Source organism: Simochromis diagramma, unplaced genomic scaffold (assembly GCF_900408965.1).
Source record: "Simochromis diagramma unplaced genomic scaffold, fSimDia1.1 OVJJ01000333.1, whole genome shotgun sequence".
Lineage (NCBI taxonomy): Eukaryota > Metazoa > Chordata > Actinopteri > Cichliformes > Cichlidae > Simochromis > Simochromis diagramma.
In genome coordinates this window covers 3537888-3559765 of record NW_024386765.1, presented here as the reverse complement: position 1 = coordinate 3559765, position 21878 = coordinate 3537888, and the positions used below count along the sequence as shown (strand labels likewise).

General features: G+C 39.8%; 2 protein-coding genes across 2 annotated transcripts; both read right to left on the bottom strand.

Annotated features, from left to right (window-relative positions):
• Positions 1 to 718: 718 nt before the first annotated feature.
• Positions 719 to 12709, bottom strand: cdk10 (cyclin-dependent kinase 10). Its single transcript, XM_040036360.1, has 13 exons — positions 12463 to 12709; positions 11407 to 11479; positions 11240 to 11311; positions 10991 to 11093; positions 9463 to 9544; positions 9206 to 9273; positions 7692 to 7744; positions 5049 to 5118; positions 4799 to 4858; positions 4301 to 4424; positions 3772 to 3911; positions 3576 to 3628; positions 719 to 3479 (listed from the first exon to the last, which is right to left on the bottom strand). Exons 1-13 carry the CDS (start codon positions 12550 to 12552, stop codon positions 3385 to 3387), a joined length of 1083 nt encoding a protein of 360 aa, XP_039892294.1. The 5' UTR covers positions 12553 to 12709; the 3' UTR covers positions 719 to 3384.
• A 5461-nt stretch (positions 12710 to 18170) lies between these two features.
• LOC120736314 (charged multivesicular body protein 4b-like) lies at positions 18171 to 21325 on the bottom strand. Its single transcript, XM_040036345.1, has 7 exons — positions 21035 to 21325; positions 20022 to 20118; positions 19772 to 19889; positions 19533 to 19659; positions 19195 to 19322; positions 18842 to 18968; positions 18171 to 18730 (listed from the first exon to the last, which is right to left on the bottom strand). The coding sequence occupies exons 1-7, from the start codon at positions 21147 to 21149 to the stop codon at positions 18636 to 18638; spliced, it is 807 nt and encodes a 268-aa protein (XP_039892279.1). The 5' UTR covers positions 21150 to 21325; the 3' UTR covers positions 18171 to 18635.
• Between the last annotated feature and the right edge of the window lie 553 nt (positions 21326 to 21878).

The following is a 21878-nucleotide window of genomic DNA, read 5'->3' as shown; positions in this document are numbered from 1 at the left end:
TAAAAACTGAAATTTCAAATGGAAAAAAAGACACTACTGCTGCTTTGACATGTTTTATTATGCTTGTGCATTTCACGTATTTGGAATTTAACACTTCCACCACCATCACACAGTTAAGTGCACACCAATAAGAGTTTCCACAAAACCTGAGATCTCAAATATTTAGAAACAATCTGTCAAAGTGAAGCCTGAGAGGAGTTCACTACAATTAAAAGATTACGCAAACAAAATGTTCAACAATATACACTCACCAGACACTTTATTAGGTACACTCTCCGTGTACTGGGTTGGATCACCTTTTGCTTTCTTCAGAGATTTAGGCCCATATTGAAATGACGGCATCACACTGCGTTCATGATGCAAATCTCCTGTTTGCTGTATTGAATTGAGATCTTGTGACTTTGGAGGGCATTTGAGTGAACTCATGTTGATTGAACCAGTTTGAAGTGATCTGAGCTTTGTGACATGGGTTAGACTGCTGGAAGGAGTTGCAAACAGGTTCTTAACGGATCTGCCTGCAGCCCCATCCTGTCACACATTTCAAAGAATTTGCAGCATGATGAAACAAAAAAATACCAGAAGTGGAGCAGTCAGTTTTCTGATTTTATTTCAATTTACACAGAGTCAACTTTGAGGCCACTGTTCATTTACTGCAGTCATTTGAGCTGTTCCTTCTAAGGAAAATCTTCAAGATTCTGATAAAAACTCCTTCCTTTTACATTTACATCAATCTCATGTCTATACAGCAAATGTCAAGCTATAATCACAAGACTGGAAAGACCTAGAGCACAGGTGTCGAACTCCAGGCCTCGAGGGCCGGTGTCCTGCAGGTTTTAGATGTGTCCTTGACACAACACAGCTGATTTAAATGGCCAAATTACTTCCTTAACATGTGTTGAAGTTTTCCAGAAGCCTGGTAATGAACTAATCATGTGATTCAGGTGTGTTGACTCAGGGTGACATATAAAACCTGCAAGACACCGGCTCTCGAGGCCTGGAGTTCGACACCCCTGACCTAGAGCAACCACCTCATTAGCTAAAAGTAGCTTGGAAATGAAGTCCAGTCCTAATCAGCTCCATACAACAAACATCATATGCACTGACAAATTTCATGAAGCAAAACACTGTCTTAATGGCTCAGTCACACTAGATTAAAAATAGTGCAGAATGTTTTCAGAAGACCAGGAACCTCTGGATAACCACTTTCGACTGCAGTGCTTGCATGGATTGCCTTGTGGGAGGCAACTTATGCAATGTTTATGTAGACGAGTCACCATTTTCACCAGTTTGCTGCAGTTTATTATTGATGTTTTATTGCCATCTTGATGTATGAAGTCGCTTTGAAGACACGGTTGACTGCGAGTGGTTACCATCTTGGTCGCCATCTTTGAAGCAACTTTTGAAATAGTTGCAAGTTCACTGTGTACGGTTGTGCGGTGGTCTCCAGCCCACTGTTTTCCTTGGTGTGACTCAGGGCTGATCAGGTAACTTAGCAGTCCATTTTCCTTTTCTTTTTTTTTTACTTCATCAGCCACTATTACCAACCAACCATCACCAGAGTCCTGTATCACAGCTAAATTACAACTAGCTAGCTAATCATATCTTCCTTGTCAGTATAGTCCAACTATAATTCATATAAGTAGAAAAGCTATTTGACTAGCTTTACAATTTATTCCACAGCTTAAGTGATTGATGTATAATGTAAAATGGCACCAAGTATGTAATAGCACAAAGCAGCCTACATGGGGTAAACTTTGCTTATTGCACATACTAAGACAAGCGGTACAGTTGCTACATTGCTGCTAGCCCGTGCTGCATGCTAACACAGAGCTCCTTAATGTCTATCAAGCAAAATCAAGCATTCAATATTTTACTCAAGGACACTTGGACAGGACACACTGTCTGTCAGCTGTGAGGATCAAACCTGAGATCTTCTTTATTGTGCATCAAAGACTTTAAAGGCAGATATTCTTAAATTAATCCTAAATTCATCAACAAGAACAACATGGAGGCTATAAAGCTGTAGACAGCACTCAAGCAAAGACCCCAAAGCTCCTGGTCACAGAGCTGCAGAGATAATTATAACAGCACATCCACAGACTGATGTGTAATGTGTCAGGGTGTACACTATAGCACTACATTCACTGCTGGCAAAAATAGGAAAGCGAGGCCTCATGCTTAATCTCATAATTACAAGAAAAGGTCACCACTATCTGAGAAGACAAAGTGTTACACAGTCACAACATGCAGCTTTTATCTCCTTGGTTTGATAGAGTGAGGGATATTATTGATGTCAGTGAGCAAAAGGACATTATTATAGCAAGACAGCTTTTGTCCATCACAGGACCATTGCTGTCTGTGAGCATATATAAAATAGTGGCTAATGCTGTATGGATTATTTTGTCATTTTTAGATAGTGTTCACATATTCATGAGATCAGAATGGATTAAATGGCTATTCTGTCTTATTTTTATATTTTTATACACTGTTCCTGTTCCAGACATTTATTAAACTTTATTAGATTCAAATTAAACATTGTCAAAGTTTTCAATAAGAATATGCCAAAAGCTCAGGCTTCAAGCTGCTCTCAAAAGGGATATTTATGATGTCAGAGAGGGAATATCCCCTATATGTTAGTCTAAGGCACAGCCGGCTTTTCAGGCCGTCTGTTAATGAAGGAAAGGCCAATCAGGGGACAGCTGCCTTAACTCTTTCCTCCTTGGATGCCTACTATGGGTAAACACATTTTTTCTTTTTTGAACTCAGTGCTTTCTGTCATATTTTAAGGGCTGTGTGTGAATCAGAAGTTAATGAGGTTGATCGCCACCTATATAGCTAACTAAGGCTACTCACACCACATATTATATATATTGAGGTGTCATTAACGGTACAGAGAAGGTTGTCAAATGTTTTTACAGGTGAAAGAGTTAAAAGGCAGAGGAATTAAAACAGCTTGTTTCTGATAGAGGATGAACTGAGAGGATACACAAGGATGATTTTGAACTGTGAACCATGCAAAGCTACTCTAGAATTTGCGATTATGAAGTCTCTTCTCTGTAGCATCTTACTTGCCGTTGGAAATGATAACTCAGACACAAAATCTAAAATGGGGCTGTTTCTCTTTCTTTGATGAATGTGCTGTGCTCTCAGACCACACCGTTGGATCCACACAGCAGGTTGTACTTCCAGCCTTTTCTTGACTGCTTGCTGTAGACTCCGTGTTCCTTTTTTTAACAGTCCAGCAGTAAGTTTGTCTGACTTTGTTTCACTACAGCTGTGCTGAAGCTGATTCTGGTTTGGACTAGCTCAAAGCTCCACAGTAAAAGCTCTTCATGAGTGTGGCCATTTTCCCACCAGAGATGTGCCTGTAAGTCCAGTGTTTCTTCACACTTTGCTCCTCTTCGAGTGGCTCTCTGCTGGAGGAGCCGCTCGCTTGTTGCGATGGTGAGGGAATGTTGGCATCAGCTCTGGTTCGCAGGCTGGAAAGAGAAGCACAGAGGCACACAGAATGACTCACGGCAGGTCGGAGGACAGACAGACGTCAGCTTGTGCATATCCGCAATCTTTATACTCACGTAGAGGTTTCTCTTTGAAGTACGAACTCTCTAAGCAATCTTTAGCAGTAGCTCTGAGAATCAGGAAAAATACAAGAAGTTAGTGATGCCTCGTATGAAAATTCATGCGACTCCTTCATTTTCCCCACAAAAAAAGCTTAGCTTTATCAGAGCTGTAGTCTAGATTCCAGCCAGAAACCAGTAGAGCTAAATGTACCTGCGCTGGGGGTTGTACATGAAGAGCAGGTTAAGCAGTCTGTGTCCAGCATCAGACAGCCAGGTGAATTTGTTCTTCAGGTTGTTGTATGGCTGCTTCCTCAGGCTGTACTGACCGATGAGGGGAAGCTGAGAGAAACCCTGTAACACACACAACAGATCTCATTTCTCAGCTTTGTGCAGACTGCAACCTATTATAGACTAAACGAATAACTGAGGATTTGTATCAATGTCACATGTCTAGATATTAGAGTATTAGATGGAAAGTCGGTTCTTGTAGTTGGAGGCAGAAGAAGGAAAGACCTGAGTGATTTTACCAAGAACCAGACACTGAGACAGTAAGGCCTTTGAGTTGTGCCAATCATCGGCTGCTTTTACCTTGTTTTCCCTTAATGGGTTTAATGTTGCTGAACTTGTTGATGGCATACAAAAAAGTAGAAATATATCAGTTTAAGACTGCTTTAGCAATAAAAGCTAAATGCATCCAATTCAATAGTTTAACATCAGACAGTGTGAAAGCTGAGTCTTACCGGCCAGATGTTTTCATTGGGTGTTCCCAGCAGCTGAACGATCAGGTCGACCTGCTGGATCTCAGAGGTTCCAGGCAGCAGAGGTTTGTGGGCAAGCAGCTCAGCCAGGATACAGCCCACTGCCCTGTAAAGGAAACACCACGTCTGGATTTAATTTCCTGACGGATCCTCAAGGGATATGAGGCCTTTTCCCTTTGGCACAGAATTTATTAACTTAGGACAATTATACATATCATATTTTGTTTAATTTTGTTTCATCTACTGGCAGACCACGTTTTTTAGTATGAGGGTAAACAAAGCTTCAACAAAAATAAGCACAGCCTCCATAAAGAGAGTGCTTTGATAGTACAGCTGTAATTACTATCCTATAATTAAAGTTTCCTAAAGAGATTATGATAAGAACGCAGTGTAGGTAGAGTGGTTAAAAGCTGGTTATTAGATGCTTCCTTGTGCAGTATACTGATCCTAAGCGTATAGATTTCACATGTATTTCCTCACCACATGTCCAGAGCCGTAGTCTGAGTCTTCGTCCCTAGGAGGAGCTCTGGTGCTCTATACCTGCACGAAAGAGAGCATATTAGGATAGCGGCCCGAGGTAATGGAGCTAATAAGGGAGGATTATTGTGAGGGGATTACAAGGGAGTTTCCACTGAGGCTGCACCAGCACAGCAACACAAGGGTTATATGCAGGGCACAACACCCACACAGAATACCTCAAATGAGTTAGACTAACTGGGTAAACACTCACCACAGCGTAACTACTCGTGGTGTCATGGGTTGCTGAGGAATGCCGTACATCCGGGCCAGACCAAAATCAGCTGTGTGCAGAAAATAACGAGTACTGATCAGTTCAACATCAAGTAATCTGATTTTATCTGATTTCAATTTATTTTTTATGGGTAATCAAAGGTAGAATGTCTAAATATTAGGGGTGCAACGATACACAAAATTCACAGTTCAGTTCGGTTCGGTTCGATACTTTGGTGTCACGGTTCGATATTTTTTCAATACAAAAAAATGTTCATGCCTTTTTAATTTGTCATTTATTAAAATTATAAATATATATTTTAACTCAAAAGTATATTTTTTAAATTTAATGTTGCTGAAACAACAAAATAAAAAAAATAAATCTATCTGATCGAGAAATCACTCATCTTTGGAAAAGAGAGTTTATTACAGAGAAATGGCTCTTTCCAAAATAAAAGCTATACTATTCGCTTCTTCTGGGCTATATTCTCAGCAGCATATTAAACATATCAGGTCCCCATAAGGAGAATCATGTGCTAACGGCTGTCTAAATGACTCGGGTAAAGTTTGTAGCATGCGTGCTTGTTGTTTTTGTCTGCTTCCACTTGTCTTTGCACTAGGATGATGTCGGAGTAAATGTGCAGTCATATTCATTGTGTTCCCACTAGTGCTGTCAACGTTAATCTCGTTAAAATGACATTAACGCCATAACGCGGCAAATATTCGTTAAGAAGTTACCGCGGATCGCCTTGTGCGTGGGGCTGGACGGCGTCAACACGTTAACAAGCTAACTGCGCTAACGCACTAGTTCCCACAAATTGAGCATTGCGTGGCACATCCGACATACTGTTTTACTTTTGTCCATAACGCGCTTACCATCAGGGTCATACCTCACATGAAAACCAAAATAATTCCAAACGCCAGATCTGAATGAGGGTGGGGGAGGTTCAATTTGCCATGTTGCAACGAGCTTAGCTTCTGTCTTGCTAGCTTGCGCTGCGCTCAGTGGATCTGCGCTCGACAGTGCAGCCTAGGCGGAGTAGTCGAACGCAGATCCACTAAGCGCTCAACACAGACAGCATCGTCAGAAGGAAAGTTGATAAAATAAATAAAAAATGTTGTATTGTTCGATACATATGCGTACCGAACCGAAAGCACTGTATCGAACGGTTCAATATCGATACGAGTATCGTTGCACCCCTACTAAATATCACTTCTCCTGATTACAGTGGGATTAAACAGCAGAAAAGTGCACAATGTTAGGGAGGCAGTTTTAATGTTGTGTCTGAGAGTCCAACACCCATCGGGAACAAGTCTGGCTTATGCTAGGCTATGCGAGCCAAGCTATGGCAACGGTTGTATAAGGATCGAATGTGTCGTAGCAATGGGCCAGACACCCCATACTTCTGAAGCACCTCCCACAGGACACTCCAAGGGACACAGTCGAATGCCTTCTCCAAGTCCATAAAACAGATGTAGGCTGGCTGGGCAAACTCCCATGACCCATCAAGTATCCTTGAGAGGATAAAGAGCTGGTCCAGTGTTCCACGACTGGGACGGAAACCTCATTGTTCCTGTATCCGAGGCTCGACTAACGGATGGACTCTCCATTCCAGCACCCTGGTATAGACTTTCCTGGGGATGCTGAGGAACTATAGGGGGATGAAGACCCCCCTATAGTTGGAGCACACACTCCGTTCTCTCTTCTTGAAGATGGGAACCACCACCCCGATTTGCTAATCTAGAGGTAATGTCCCTGATCTCCACACAACATTATAGAGGCGTGTCAACCAAGACCGCCGTACAACATCCAGAGTCGCCTGACGTTTTGCTAGAATCTCTTTTTGGAGTCCGTAAGCCATTTCAGGTTTGTTTATTTATTTAGTATGTATTTATAGTACCAAATCACATCAGAAGTTCCCTCAAGGGACCTATTATTATATGGTAAAGAAACCTGCAATAATACAATGTTTAGATAATGTCTATATTAGAAAAATGTTTTCTACCATCAGTTCATTAATCAACAGTTAAAACTTTGTTGTCTAGTAAAATTTAGTAAAATTCAGATAAATAAAATAATCTGACATTTGAGTCGGCAAATACACTTAGAGGCCACTTTTTAAAGAACACCTTGTTATTACTGGGTTGGACCCCCTATTTCCCTTCAGAGCTGACATAAATCTAGCTAGAATTAATTCCTTAATTCTAGTTCTCTTCTTCATTCTCTGTAAACTCCACAGATGGTTGTGTGGGAAATTCCCAGTAGATCACCAGTTTCTGAAAAATACCCAGACCAGCATGGCACCAACAACAATACATCATTAAAATTGTCTTTCTTCCCCATTATAGTGCCTGATTTTAACCCAGCAGGCCATCTTAAACTTGTCTACACGATTTAAAAAAAACACCTGTTATTACAGTTTTCCTTAAAACTGACAATGAAAAAAGTGTGTGTGTGTGTTTCTTTTTTAAATCATGGTGGCAACAACACTGATAGATATAAAAAAAAAACACTTCAGCCATCACTGTCACTGTGTGACAGGTCAAAGTTCAGCAGTGGCAGGGTTTGGGAGGCATGTCAGTAGGAGTATAAGGTGATTACAGTAAAAGCTGCAGAAGAGATATGATAACAGAGGTGACTCACCAATCTTTACGCAGCCTTTGTCTGTCATCAGCAGATTAGACACCTTCAGGTCTCTAATAACAAGATTAGAGGAAGATCATTATGCAGCACAGCTCTGCTCTAACTCGTCCTGCAGCAGGAGCATGTCTTTTCTCTTGGAAGATTTGTTCAGGCTTAGTCAAGCTGAATGGAGAGAGTCAGTAAATAGCTTCTTGCCTTTCACCTCAGACTATGATCCCCACACTCTAACTCTGGTAAAGGAAGGCTCACATTCATTCTGACTTCACGGAGCAGGCTCATCTCAGCTGTGGGAAACTTAAAGACTGTTTTCTTATAGCTATTTTTCACTTGTCTTTAGCGTCAATTCATTTAAATTTCATCAGCGACAGTCATCCCAACAAAATCTATATTGTAAGGTTAAAACCCTACGATGTTAGTCAGTGTGAGTGTAAGCACTTAGTGACAGCAAGGAGGAAGAGTTCCCTTTAACAGGAAGAGACTTCTAGCAGAACGAGGCACAGGGAAGGGCAGCCAATGACTGTTTGAAGTGAGCGTTTTTAATGGAGCTACATGTGCATATGAATGGGCACTATTTTTACCCAGGAAGCTCCTGAAAACAAAGTCTGTGACATCTGACTGTAGACACGACTTCAGGCAGAGCATCGCCAGTCTATAGGGAAAAGTAGCTGACATTTAAAGAGCTAGCTATGTAGCTCAAGCATTCAGCATCTAACACAGTCAGGATGATCAAGGACTGTGGGCTCATTTGCTTGTGGCAGGAGGTGGCTCCTCAATGCCTCACCTTCCTACCACCACTTAGCAACTTTTACCCCTTAACACTCATTTCTACTAGTTGGGACTAACAGCTGTGTGTGCAACCATAGACAGTAGGAAAGCTGACAATCAGGCACTCAGTTCAATCTGAACACAAAAAAATCATGCAAACATTTTATCATTTTAATTTATACTTGCTTATAAACTATTGAAAAAATGCCCACAAGTCTTCGTACATTAGCCAAACACTGTATTTAAAAAAAACAGACACGGCCACAGTGACACCACCGATTTTGAAGGTGCAATGTTATTGTTCTAGCTGTCACAAAGCTGTGTTGTTGTTTTGAGGGGGGTTAAATTGAAAAGTGATCCCACGGAGTGAGGAGTGCTAGGATGTAACGAAATGCTAGCTAGCTTGGTTAGGAACCACCATTTTTGTTTACAGGTACAACAAAAATGTTAAATTCTCTGATTTCATTTACAAAACCCAAAAACTTGTTGGATGATCTGAACCTCGTAGCAAACCAGATTATTTGTCAGATAATTGTGTTAAAATACTCTAAAAGGCACCAACAGCACAAACACAGCCCAGTGGACAGAAGGGGAACTGCAGTCACTGGCAGTTCTGCATTAGAGTAATCTTAAGTGTAAGGTCCACTACTTTACACTTAAGATTATTTAATTAAAATGTCAAATTTTAAGCAATTATGATAATAACGAATTAAAACTTCAGCTGGTCCTCGTAATGGTGTGAGACCAACCTGTGAATAATGAAGTTGTGGTGGAGATACTCCAAACCTCTAAGCAACTGGAGAACGATGCACTTAACCTGGAACACAACAAAACAGAAAAAAAAAAAAAATGGAATAACTGGTTGCATCAACTTCTACTGTACATGAATATGGAGGCCATGTAAATAGCAAAACATCCATTTATACACTCACATGCAGACACAAGAAAAGAATAGCAATCACTTTAGGTAGAAATGAACTTGCAGGAATGTATGAGTTTGATTTACCTGCGCCTCTGAGAATGGCGTCTGCATGTTTTCCAGCAGACTGGCCAGATCTTGTTCACAGTAACTCATCACCAGAAATAGGCTGAAAAGATCCAAAAAGATTAAGAAAGTTTATGTTAGACAGTAAAACAATTAAATTAAATCCAATTTTATGTATACAGCGCCAAATCACAACCACAGTCGATTCAGGCGACTAAGGTCACAAAAACTGGGGAAACAAACAATGAGGATAATTCCTTATCTATATTATACCGGCTACACACCAGTTTAACCACCTGAGCTTAAGTCTAACTTTTAGTTAAATCAGTGGCATCTTTCAGACATGAGTCTTCTTTTTTCAGGGACCTGATACAAAGTGGACATAAACTCAAACTGTACCAATGTCGTAGACCCTTCAAAAACAAGCAGACTTTTAGAATGAAATGTGCTGGACGCACAACGTGACGAGGAGAAAGGTTTCTTTGGACTGCTGGTTTGTGTGTGTGACCACAGTCCAGCAGATTTCTATACCACCGCTCTGAAGTACGAAGCAGGATTTGGTAATCAGCAAGTTAACATCAGATTTAACCCTGGGTGTTCATTTATACTAAGGTGGTTTCCTTCTTACCTGGTTACATTGCCATGATAACTTCTTCTGCAAGATCTTCATATACAAAACCAGAGCCTACCGACCAATCTCTTTTCATCACCATCTTAGAGAGCTAGACTTTTTTGCACAAATAATAAAGGTGTCCAAAGTGTTTAGAGACTGTCTAATGTTTTTGTCTTTCCTTGAAGAGCAACAATAAGAAAAACAGACCGTTCACAAGAAAACGTATTACTCATTTTTATTCTTTTAGACTTTTTTAAAGCTATTTTGTTATTTTTATAAGCCTTAACACAGAAAGAAAATCCCAAAACAGGCAACTAAGTCTTGTGCTTGATAAAATTATATTAAATTTGTAAGTAAAGCTTCTTACTGGTTTTAACTCATTGACACAGAATCTATAAAGTGACACAGTTAATGAATCCTGCGTAACTAAGTCCTAATGGTCACTCAAAGCAATTTCCCCTGGAAGCCAGATTCACACATTAATATAATGATTTTTCTGTCACACCCACTCACAGCCCTTCCTGAGTGGGTCCTGGGTATTTCCATCTCTTTCTGGTGTTATAGTTTCTCTTTGTTTGTAAGATAGTTCATTCTGCTGCCAGCAGTCATGTCCATGTTTGTTATTTGTTACATGCCACGACACTACTCCCTTTCATGTGACTGTGAAAATGAGAAACATTGAATTCATCTGCTTAGCCTCATTAAAAAAGTCAAAGTAAGTGAAACACGATTTTTTTTTTTTTTTTTAAATTGCTGGCTATGCTGAACTGGTTTGGCACCACAGGGCCCAGGCATAGTTAAGAATATGAGTAAAGAGCAGCTGATGCAACTGGCCCCAAAGGCCACACATTGCAAGATCAACAGAAGCAACAATAAGACTAGTATCAGATCAATCTATATACTAAAGCATTTATTGTGGGTGTGTCCGTGCAGTACCTTTCTAGCTGAGTGCCGACAACCACCTCTTTCAGCTCCACTATGTTGGGATGTCTCAGCCTCAGCAGCAGTGTGATCTCTCTGAGGCTGCTGATGGGGACCCCTGACAGATGAGGAACAGATGTCACCGATTTTTTCAGTTGATGGTGGTGCAAAAATTAGATTTTTTTAAAATTACATCTAGTTGTATGAATAAAGCTCTCGATCAGAGATACCCATAAAAAAAAATAAAGCATGCGATGGTCTCACCATCTTTCTCTGCGTCCATTCGCACCTTTTTCAGGGCAACAATCTCATCTGACTTGGTGTCGCGGGCACGATCTGCAGTGAGAAAAGGGAATTGATTATTTACAGAGCATGTCACGTGGACAAACGGAAGTGTTAGTCCTCAGTATTTCCTCTGCTGTCTAACTTACACACAATGCCATATGTTCCTTCTCCTATTCGGTTGAGTTTCTCAAACTCTCTGACACTTCTGCAGCTCCCAAACTGAAGAGAGAAAAACAAGATAAAGAAACTGGGACTCAGTGAACACGTCACAGCTTTTAGTCCTGTCAAAAGAAGCAGTTTTTACGGTTTTTAACGGATAAAAGGATTGGCACTTCTCTACTCTGTCTTTGTGCTTTCTTGCTACAAGCCTCATTCAACCATTCACCTAACCATTCATTCACACATTCACACTCTGATGAATGCATCAGGAGCAATTGAGGTTCAGTATTTTGCCCAAGGATATTTGTACATCCATTCATGAAGTGTGAAAATCCTTTAGATTTAATGATGCTAAACTAAAATAATTAACAAGAGACAAGTCAAAGGAGCTCCCACTGACTATCAAACCACACTGAGTCAACGAGAAGAATTGACTTTCAGGGCACTTTACCATTATCTATATGGGACAGGACGTTAAACAAAACAAAAACCCCACAAATTAACTAAAAGCCAACAGGCATTAGACGGCCATTCTTGGATGTCTTGTCATCACTTTTTCAATCAGACTCGATCAATCCTGGATGCCGGGGGAATCACTGGAGGAGGTGGATTTGGGTGCTTGAACTTGGAGGCTTATGTGCCATTTGAACCAAGTAATGAGATTGGCTGCTGCTGGAGACAAACAAGGCAACAATGTGCGCAGACTTCACCTTTAAAGGCGCCTCGCTAATTAATCAATTACGTCTATTCACACATAAGCGGTTTATTTACCGATAAAGTCTAGATGGGGAGCATGCTGCATGCAGCTAGCGTTTAGTTAGCATTATTCAGTTTCAGGGCTAAAGTATCGTAAACACTGACTGAAAGAAAGCTCTACAGCGAACTTTATTATTTTAAATGCATGCCGGGTTTTTTTTTTAACAGAAGAGCTAGACTTGTAAAATTGTGTCAGTTGGTATTCTGTATGTAAAATATCGTGGCAGAGTATAATTAAACAACCACGGTCATGAACGGACCCACACGGAAGGAGCTCGTTCTCTTACCCTGTAATTTTGAGGCACTGTGAAAGTTTTATTGTCCTTAAGAGACTTCAGCTTTATGGGGTCCGGTTCGTCCTCTCCAGCCGCGTCCATTGTTTTATTCAAATGCAGTTTTTGGACTAAAATAAGTCCCGAAGAGAGCACATCTACAAACAGCAGCACCTCATTCAGCCGCCATTGAGGTTTGTTTTGGTAAGGGGAGGACAACCAACAGCTTTCCCGGAGTTTGTGAACGGCTTCTGCGTCCCATACCTGGACCGATACCTGTCAATTCCGGAAAAAATCATTTTTGGAAAACTGTAAAACAAGGGGGGAAATGATATAATTGACATTTAAAGAAAAACAGGCCACATACAGCCATCAAGAAACGTACAAAATATTAGTGAATTAAATATGCTATTTATCACATTTCTATTACTGTAAACTCAACATTTTTGCTAAATGTTACTTTGATAAAGCGGCAATACTATCTGATGATTGCCCTTTTATTATAATATATAGTTTTAAAACTATATTTTATATTAAAAAAAAAATCTACATTGAAATATATTTATATAGAAAAACTGACTGAATGCTGTATTTCAGGACAGTGAACAATGCCGAAAATAGGCCTTTGGAGGTAGACTACACTTTATGACTGGACAACATACAGAGGTCTTTTAAAAACTATATTATTTTTTGTGGTGGATGCCTAGAAATGTTTTATACATACAGGTAAAAACAATTGATTAATAAATATTTTGGGATGTGAATGAATGAATTATAAATTATTACAGAATAAACAGATTAACTCTCCTTCACAACAACAGTGTCACAAGATGAGGATGGGGGACCCATGGATACACAATCTAATATCATCATGTTGGTATTGTTCCTGGATCAATAAAACTAATGTTGGCCCATGTTCAATACTGCAGGTGGCCAATCATATTGTAATGATATCATATTTTTTACGTTGTGGAAACACAATCACACCACACACCAATCCGTAACTCTAACCCTATCAGATAGACCAAGCCCAGACACCCTGCAGAGGATGATAATTTCCTCCACAGGTTAAAAATAAGCCTATTATATCCAGTAAACTTTGAACTGTTGGGAGTTTCCAGTCCCTGGCCAGTTGCGTGTGTTGGTAGTAATCCAATCTTCTCAAGCTTGGCATGAGTAGCAGATTCCAAGATATCCTGGCCTTTAGTCCTTTGTCTAGGTCAAGACTTTTTCCACTTTCAATTAACAAACCAATTGTGTCTTTTTCCATTACACACTGTATTGTAAATACCCATATCTCTACTTCTACAACAAGATAACCCAGAAGTGCATCAGCAATAAGGAGCTCATAAGATCAGTTCCCTTTTGAGTCCAGTCTGTTGTAGATTGATAATAATAATAGTAATAGAACACTGTAAAACTCGCACAAAGGACAGTGGACTAAAGTCACCCTCTTTTGTCATTAACCTAATTACTGGATATGTTCACCTGACTGAATGTGACCACTACAATCAACCAGAGAATAAGCTGCAAACACACAAAATGCCCATAAAATCAGAGTGCAACAAAGGAGCTGCAAAGAGTCTCAAAACGACTGTGAAGCATCAAAAATAACCAAAGACCTACAAAATTGCTGCAATGGGAGGATAAAAATGACTTCAAAGAGACAACAAATTTGTACAAAAAGATACAAAATGGCTCAACATAGGTCAAACATGCACTAAACCATCTCTTGCCCTCACAATTCTTCAAATAAGCACATTATTTAAGAAGTAAAAGTAAGTTGGGCTAGTGTAAAAGATTTGCAGGTAAAAATGATAAGCTCAATACTGTTCAGCACTTCATAGCTGCTCTCACACGCACACCAGTGTCATGATTCAGTTTCGGGGTGATTCTTCATCACGCTCAGCAAATAATCAGTCATCTCTCCTTCCAGTTTACCTCTTGTGATAGACATTTGGAGTTACTGTCTGGTTGGTAGTTTCTTCCCCACTACGAAGGGTGCAGACCCAGGCCGCTGCTCTTTTATGGCATCGGCTATCGTGATTTTGGATGGCGTGGCGTAGATGTCGTCCCGTGATGGAGCTGTGATGAGTATGATGGGCGTTCGCTGCGAGGAGTCAGGCGATTCTGTCTCAGTGTTTGGTTTTAAACTGGGGGGGCTCTCTGAAACTGGTAGGTAGAAAACCATTAACTTAGCCTCCTACCCTCGTAAATGCTCAAGTGAAGTGAGAGAATATTACTATAAAGCCTGGTAAACAGTCAGTAAGAGTTTACGTTTAAGTTATGCAATGTCTCCAAAGAGGCCCATTTAAGTCATATTTTTAGTCCTTGTCTTTGGATTTAAAGATATCCAGATATTTCCAGGAGCTTCAGGAGTTGCTGATTTAGGTCTGTTTTCTTTGAAATGACAATTGCAGTAATTACACATTTGTTATACAGTCGAGTTTTGTTTTTATTGGACATCCAAGTGAAACCTTTAAAGATAAAACATCATTATTGGCTGTCATTGGCCTACTACCAGTCAGACCTGGTAATGACCTGCTCAGGTGACGTATGCCCGCTGCCTAGAAGATATCCAGTGCGTTTGTTTGTATATATATGTCACACAGTGGAAATTTGTATTTATCTTGTATATTGTTTTTATTCTGATTTTTAGTGTTTATTTATGAGTGTCGTTTTATTTGCATGGTTTTATTCTGTTTCTATTGCTTTTAGTGTTTTATGTGACATGGTTTTTATCCACTGTGGACTGGCTGCACATGGGACAAATTAGCTGATAGGGACCACCTGCTGAGGCAGGGGTGTGTCCAGAGGTGGCCTATCAGTTGTGTAAAGACCTTTTAAAAGCAGGCTAGCTGAGCACTGAAGGAGAGAGGCCCCAGACTGGAAGGTTAATGCTAGATGGCCAGCGTAACACGGCGACCCAGTCCTGACCTCATGGAACGGCAACAGTAGGAGACAACGCGTGTGATTGGCAGCAGGGCAGAGGTTTAAGCTGGGCTGGGATGTGATGGGCCAGTGGAAGGACAAGAAGATGGGAGGCTCTTCCTTGGCTGCCGAAGACGAGGCTGGCCTGGACTCTGCTCTAAAGAAGGAATTCCTGGCCTGCTGATGGACCCATAATGAACATGTGGCATAATTATAGCAGGGGGGGGGGTTAGTGAATGTAGAAAATGGTAGTTTTACGGGTTTTAGAATTGTTTTATTTAGTTTTAGTAGATTGACAAACATTTTATTACATACATTTTAAGGGTGTTTTTATTTGTGCTCCCTGGCCTAGTAATAAACTGTTTCTGATCAGACCTGCTTCCTCTCTGTGCCTGTGGTATCTGACTTGCTTGCTCCCCCTTGTATTTTAAAGAGTGTTTCTTTTTAGCATGACATTCTGGCGCGACCGCTTTAATGTTGTCAGTTTGTTACATTATATAAACTTACGCTAATAGCACCTTTTAAATTGGATTGTAATTATGGTACTTAGAGTTGGGTCTATGCCAGCAATTCAATTCAGTTGTATTAATATCGCTCCAAATCAAAACAATAGTCACCTCAAGGTGCTAAAGATCATACAAATATAACACACAGGAACCACAATTAAAGCTACTGATGATCATCAACAAATATGTGGTACAGAACACCTTTGTCTCAACTCTTCTTTAACAATCTGTACATACACAGTCTTGTTAGATTAATCTAAGTACAAATACTTGAGCCACTTGCTGCTGTTTGTGTTTATTTGAAGAGTTTTTTGAACTGGATGTTTTTTAACACCACAGATTAGATCAAAGCGGAAGTCTTATAACTGTTTCTTTCAGTCAACCTGTCATAACTAAACTGTTATCACAGTTATCATAGACTTCTGACCACTGCACACAAAGACAGGTGATTTCACATTAAATACTACTGTCTACACATTCATCATACATTTGGAGAACATGGCTCCATAAATTTATCAGTCCTAACGCTGATGAGATGATCATGTCCCTTACCTGAATCTTGCCTCTGGCTTGCTCCAGACCCCATCAGTCTTCAGTCAGCTGAGGCACTGTTCGTCTACATCCACAGACATGATGCTTACAATTTAGTGAGTCCACACAAAAGCACATAAAGCACCAAAGCGCATTTACGTAGAGTCTACACCCGTGTGGCTTGGCTAATCAGCTTCTTTTCTTCTCCGTCATTCCCTCTGTCTGGTTGAGTGACACTAATCCTGTGCACCAGCTCAGAGCAGCAGTAAGGAGGGCTGGATTTAAAGGGAGCACAGGATTAAGGCTTTATAAACTCTTATTTAATTATAATAAACAATGACAAAATTGTGCATTTAATTTAGGCTGTTATGAACAAGCCAGTACTAGCACTTTGATAAAAAAAATATTCAACAAGAAAATGGAAGAAGCCGCTTTGATCCATTTTTTTCTGCTAGTTTATGGCAACACCAGCTTTGCACGACAACCTTTTAGCTTGAAATTCTTTATTATTATTATTATTATTATTATTATTATATATGTTTAACTATAGTGCTGCTATACTACTTTTGACCAAGGTCTATTGCGCACTATCACGGCTCTGTTATCTTTATTTATTTATAGTATACAGTAGAGTACACAAGAAGGAGAGCAGGTGGGAAATGGGCTCTTCCAAGGACAGACTCAAACCCAGACCTTTGCTGTGGCCTTTGGATAAATGGGTCACCTTCTTAACCCAGCACCCCACTTTCCCTTTCTGAACCAAACAGGAAAATAATGTGGACATCGACATTGGTTGTGTTGTGCTAGAATCTACTGTATTAAATATTACTGTGAAGCCGCTAATGGACCAGGAGAAGACAGCCCAATTATGCTATTAGCGTAGACCGTATGATAGATGGACACGATTGGTTTCTAAAGCCCTTTTTTTAAAGCCTCAAGTTGGGCATTTCTGCTGTTGCCATGTTTGTTACAAAAAACCCACATGAAACGAAGAAGGGTGAGTCTGACAGGCAACTTATTAACCAATCACTGTGTGTTTTCAAACCACAGAAAAGCCTATATTTGGAAACATGGTGAGACCAAGACTAACAAAGTGGTCTTAAGTTTTTATCCACAACAGCCAAAATGACTGTATGACATCATAAATTCAGCAGAGGTCAAGACTGAAACCTGTTTTTTCGTAGATTTCTATATACTGGGAAGACTTTTTGCAGACTGCAACTATCGCCATCTGGTGGCTTGCAGATAGAGGTTTTTATGCATTTCTGTATTGGCTTAATTTTGTCTTGGAGGCTACCTCCATGTTTTGAGTGAATCTTCCGATCAATACATTGATGCGATAAAAGGATATAAACAAATCAAGCCAGTAAGATTTTGAAAATACTGGCAGCCATCCTCGTAGATACACCTATGGTATCGATTCCAAAATCCAACTTTGCCTTGTTCTCGATTTATCGCATTCAGAAAGCTTGACCTCTGACCTTGAGGTCAAGGTCGCCGGGATTCGACCTCGTCCAAGGTTTTTAGTAGATGACTTTGAAACTCCTACATTGTTTTGTTCTTGAGTTATTGCATTCGCAAACTTGGGTGATGACAATACACCATCAGCCTATTATGCCTGAGGGGTAAAAATTAATGCTATTGGCTATAATGTTTTTAAGTCTTAAACCATAGGCAAATTTAATTTGGACTGTTAGCCTCCTTGAGCTTAATTTTCCATTGTCTTAAGATCTTTTTAAGGGCCTGTGGAAAAAAAAAGCCCTCCCCATTAGTGAAGTGTTTTATTTTTGAAACAGTCTTCGAAGAAGAGAACACAACAGGTAACAGAGGTAACAGGGTGAGACTCAAAGACAGCAAGCACATGCAACAGTTATGTGCTGGGAGCCACTGGTGAGTTTTGTTTTGTTTTTAAAGAAAGCAAAAGTAGCTTAGTTTCAGTGAGTTCAGATAACATCAAAGTCATAACATCAATTAGTTATCAAGCCAGTAGTGTTGTACTAATGATGGTACTATAAGGATGTGTTCATAATACTTAATTTTACAATATGAATTCTGAAGTCTCTGTATAAACTGTGTATAAACATCAACATGTTCACCGGCATCTCTGGAGTAGGTAGAAAGTCAAATGTCCATGAAAATTAAATTAAAAAAACAAACACTCATGAACAAATACAATAAACTGCTGCCCATTTATTCCTTTCTGTGCTTTCCTCGCCTCTTCTAAATGTTGTAACTGATGGTGCGTTCACGAGGTGCAGTCGCCCAACGTTGAAGATACTCTAAATCATCTTCAATGTTTTCTTCGTCCGTGTTGACTTTGAGGAAGAAAAAACAAAACAAAACAAAACCCTGAGCAACCTGCGTGAATTTGTAGACAGCACAGCAAACTGTAGGAATCATGAAAAAGCTCTCCTGGGAATTCTTACCGGGATGGGAATGTGATCCAGTGGTCAACACTTTGGGACAAAGGACCCCAGCTTCTTCTCCATCCGAATCATTGAAGCTTTCATCCAGATTCTTTTGGAGCTTCTCCAGCTCTTCCAGCAGCTCATCCTGAGACAGACAGAGAGAGAGAGACAGCAATAGGCACACAGCAGCTCAGCAAGTGTCAAGAAGTGTCACAGAAGCGGAAAACCTGACTTAAAAATAATAATGATTCAGCAAATCACACTGAGCCACATCAGGCAAATGCCAATAATGTAAGCAGACTCTAGATATCAGACAAACCAAGAATCACTGCAAAAACAAAAGCTCCCAAAAACATTAAAATCATCCTTACCTCATTAAATTCCACTTCAAATCTCACAGCTGTGTAGAGGCTGTCTAGCAAGTCTTCGGTCACGTCCTGTTCCTCAATAATGTCCTTGATCGGGTCATTGACCTTGGTGATGATTTCTCTGCAAAACCCTGAAGACAGTAGTGGTCAACACATTCATCTATTCGCCTGAAACATCCACAGTTTGAGTTTAAGGTAAAACACCTTTCCTGACAGGTTTGTGTTATTTTTGTTCATCTTGGCTTTGGGGAAGAAAATAAATCCCTGCACAACCTCCATGAATTCACAGACACCACAGCCAACTGCAAGAATAAAGTCAAAGCTCTCCCGACAAGTCTTACCACGATGGGAAGGCAAAGTAGTGGTCAGCACTTTGGGACAAGGGTTCCCGTCCTCTGCTTCATCCGCCTCAAAGAGGTTTTCGTCCACATTCTTTTCCAGTTTCTCCAGCTCTGCCAGCAGCTCACCCTGAGAAAAAAAACATACAGAGACACAGCAACAGGCACCCAACAAGTGACAACTCTGGTACACAGAATCAGTGCAATCGCAGAAGTCTTCAAAAAATTAAGATCATTCTTACCTCATTAAATTCCCCTTCAAAGCCCACAGGTGTGCAGAGGCTCTCTAGCATGCCTCCAGTCTCATCCTCCTCCTCTGCAGTATCCTTCATCAGGTCACTCACCTTGTTAATGATTTCTCTGCAACAGCCAGCAGACAGTTTCTTTGGTTTTTTAAATTATCTTAGTACTCAGCATTCAAAGGCCATGACAGACTTCTTTCTCATTCATACATGGCGTTATTTCACACGTTCCTGTAGTGTTTCTCCTCACATGTGTTTGTAAATGGCTCTCATGGCTTTTAAAGCGCAGTCAATGTAATTGATGTGTTTCTCGTAGAACTTCTTTCTTCTTAGCGCCTGCAGAGCCGCTGGTAGGAGAGCACGGTGAAACAAAAACAGCACATGAGCAGGAATAGATTTAACTTTGCTTTTTCAGTATTTTTTTAAACAGAAAACCCCCAAAATAGAGACTGTAAAACTGTGAGGTTAAGTTAATAGATGGATCTATGGTTCATAAACATTTTGCTCAAAGAAGTCCTACCATTAATTAATGCTTCAATCTTAAATATGATGAACCTAGCTCTAATAATCAGCTATGTACTACAGACCGTCAAGCTGGCAGTAGTTAAACCATTACTTTAAAAGCCAAACCCAGCAGTCTTAACTAATTATAGGCCAATAGCACAGACACTAACTCTGGATGGCATTACCTTGGCCTCCACTAACACTTTGAGTAATCTTGGAGTCATTTCTGACCAGGATATGTCTTTCAATGCAACACATATGTAGGACTGCTTTCTAACATTTGCACAATATCTCTAACATCCTGCATCCTGATGATGAAAAACTAGTTCATGCATTTATTAATTCTAGGCTGGACTACTGTAATTCGGGATGTCCTAAAAACTCCCTGAAAAGCCTTCAGTTGAGCCAAAATGTTGCAGCAAGACAGCAATAGTTCTGACAGGGACTAGAAAGAGTAGAAAGAGTAGAGAGTGTGACTCAAGTATATGTGTTGAGGTATCTGCACAAACATGTAATTCATTTGAACCTTTCCAGTACTTTTTTTTACTACGTTCATCTTCTTTTACATTACTTTTAACAAGTCAAAATAAATGTATAACCAGTTTTAGTTCTTGTTTCATGGTTGTGTGGCTAACGATAGTTAGTTTAATAACTAGCTAATTAGCTTTTAGCTAGCTAAGACTGATGTTTTATTGCTTGCCTACCCGTTTCTTTTCTTTCTTTCTTTAAATAAATATATTTTTCTGTAAAATAGCTCACCTCTTCTGTTTATTGTGCTGTTTTTCTTGGCAAAAAACTCTAGGTGGTCAATTTTCTTCTTCATAAATTCTTTCTTCTTCACCAGCAGCTCTCCTCTGGCTGGAAGCTTCTCCATCCACTCATTAACACAGGGCTCCTTCTCCACCTTTTCCCGCTATTGAAATCAAACAGAGATGTGCCTGTGAGCTTGACAGACGTGCAAAACAGCTTCAGGCTTTGACTCTGCAGTTCTTCGTGTCTTGATTATCTGCAATTTGAAACTGTAGTCAACTGAGTCCTTATGTGCCAAGTTGGAGACCTCTTTCAAAAGAAAACACATCCCTGTGCTGCAGAAACAGGTGATCACCATTGAATATCACTGTAGAAAAATATAAAGAAAATTAGGGGTGATACAATACATAATTATCATTAGTTTTCTCCGTTATTTTTATCTTTTAATTTCAAATGTTCATCTTTGACTTTGAGTTTAGCCACCATTTGTCTGCTATTTTTTTTTATTTTTTTATTTATCGACTTCTAGATAGCTATTTCACCTATCCATAACTTGTTAGGAAAACTGATTTCCAGTGTAGATCACCTATTTACCTATTTCAACTGTATTTTAAATTTCTTTTAGCTTTGTATCCACTACCTTAAACTATTTGTTTTGTTGTTGTTGTTTATTGGAGAGAATACATTTGATAAAACATATAACCATATACTTTTGAAATATGCAGATAGATAGATAGATTGTAGATAGATTTTGTTCTTTGAAATTGGTTCTTTGCTAAGTTATCTGATATGTGACAACAATGATTCATCTCTTGAGTCAGGTGCATTTTTATGACTGAATGACTCACAGGTC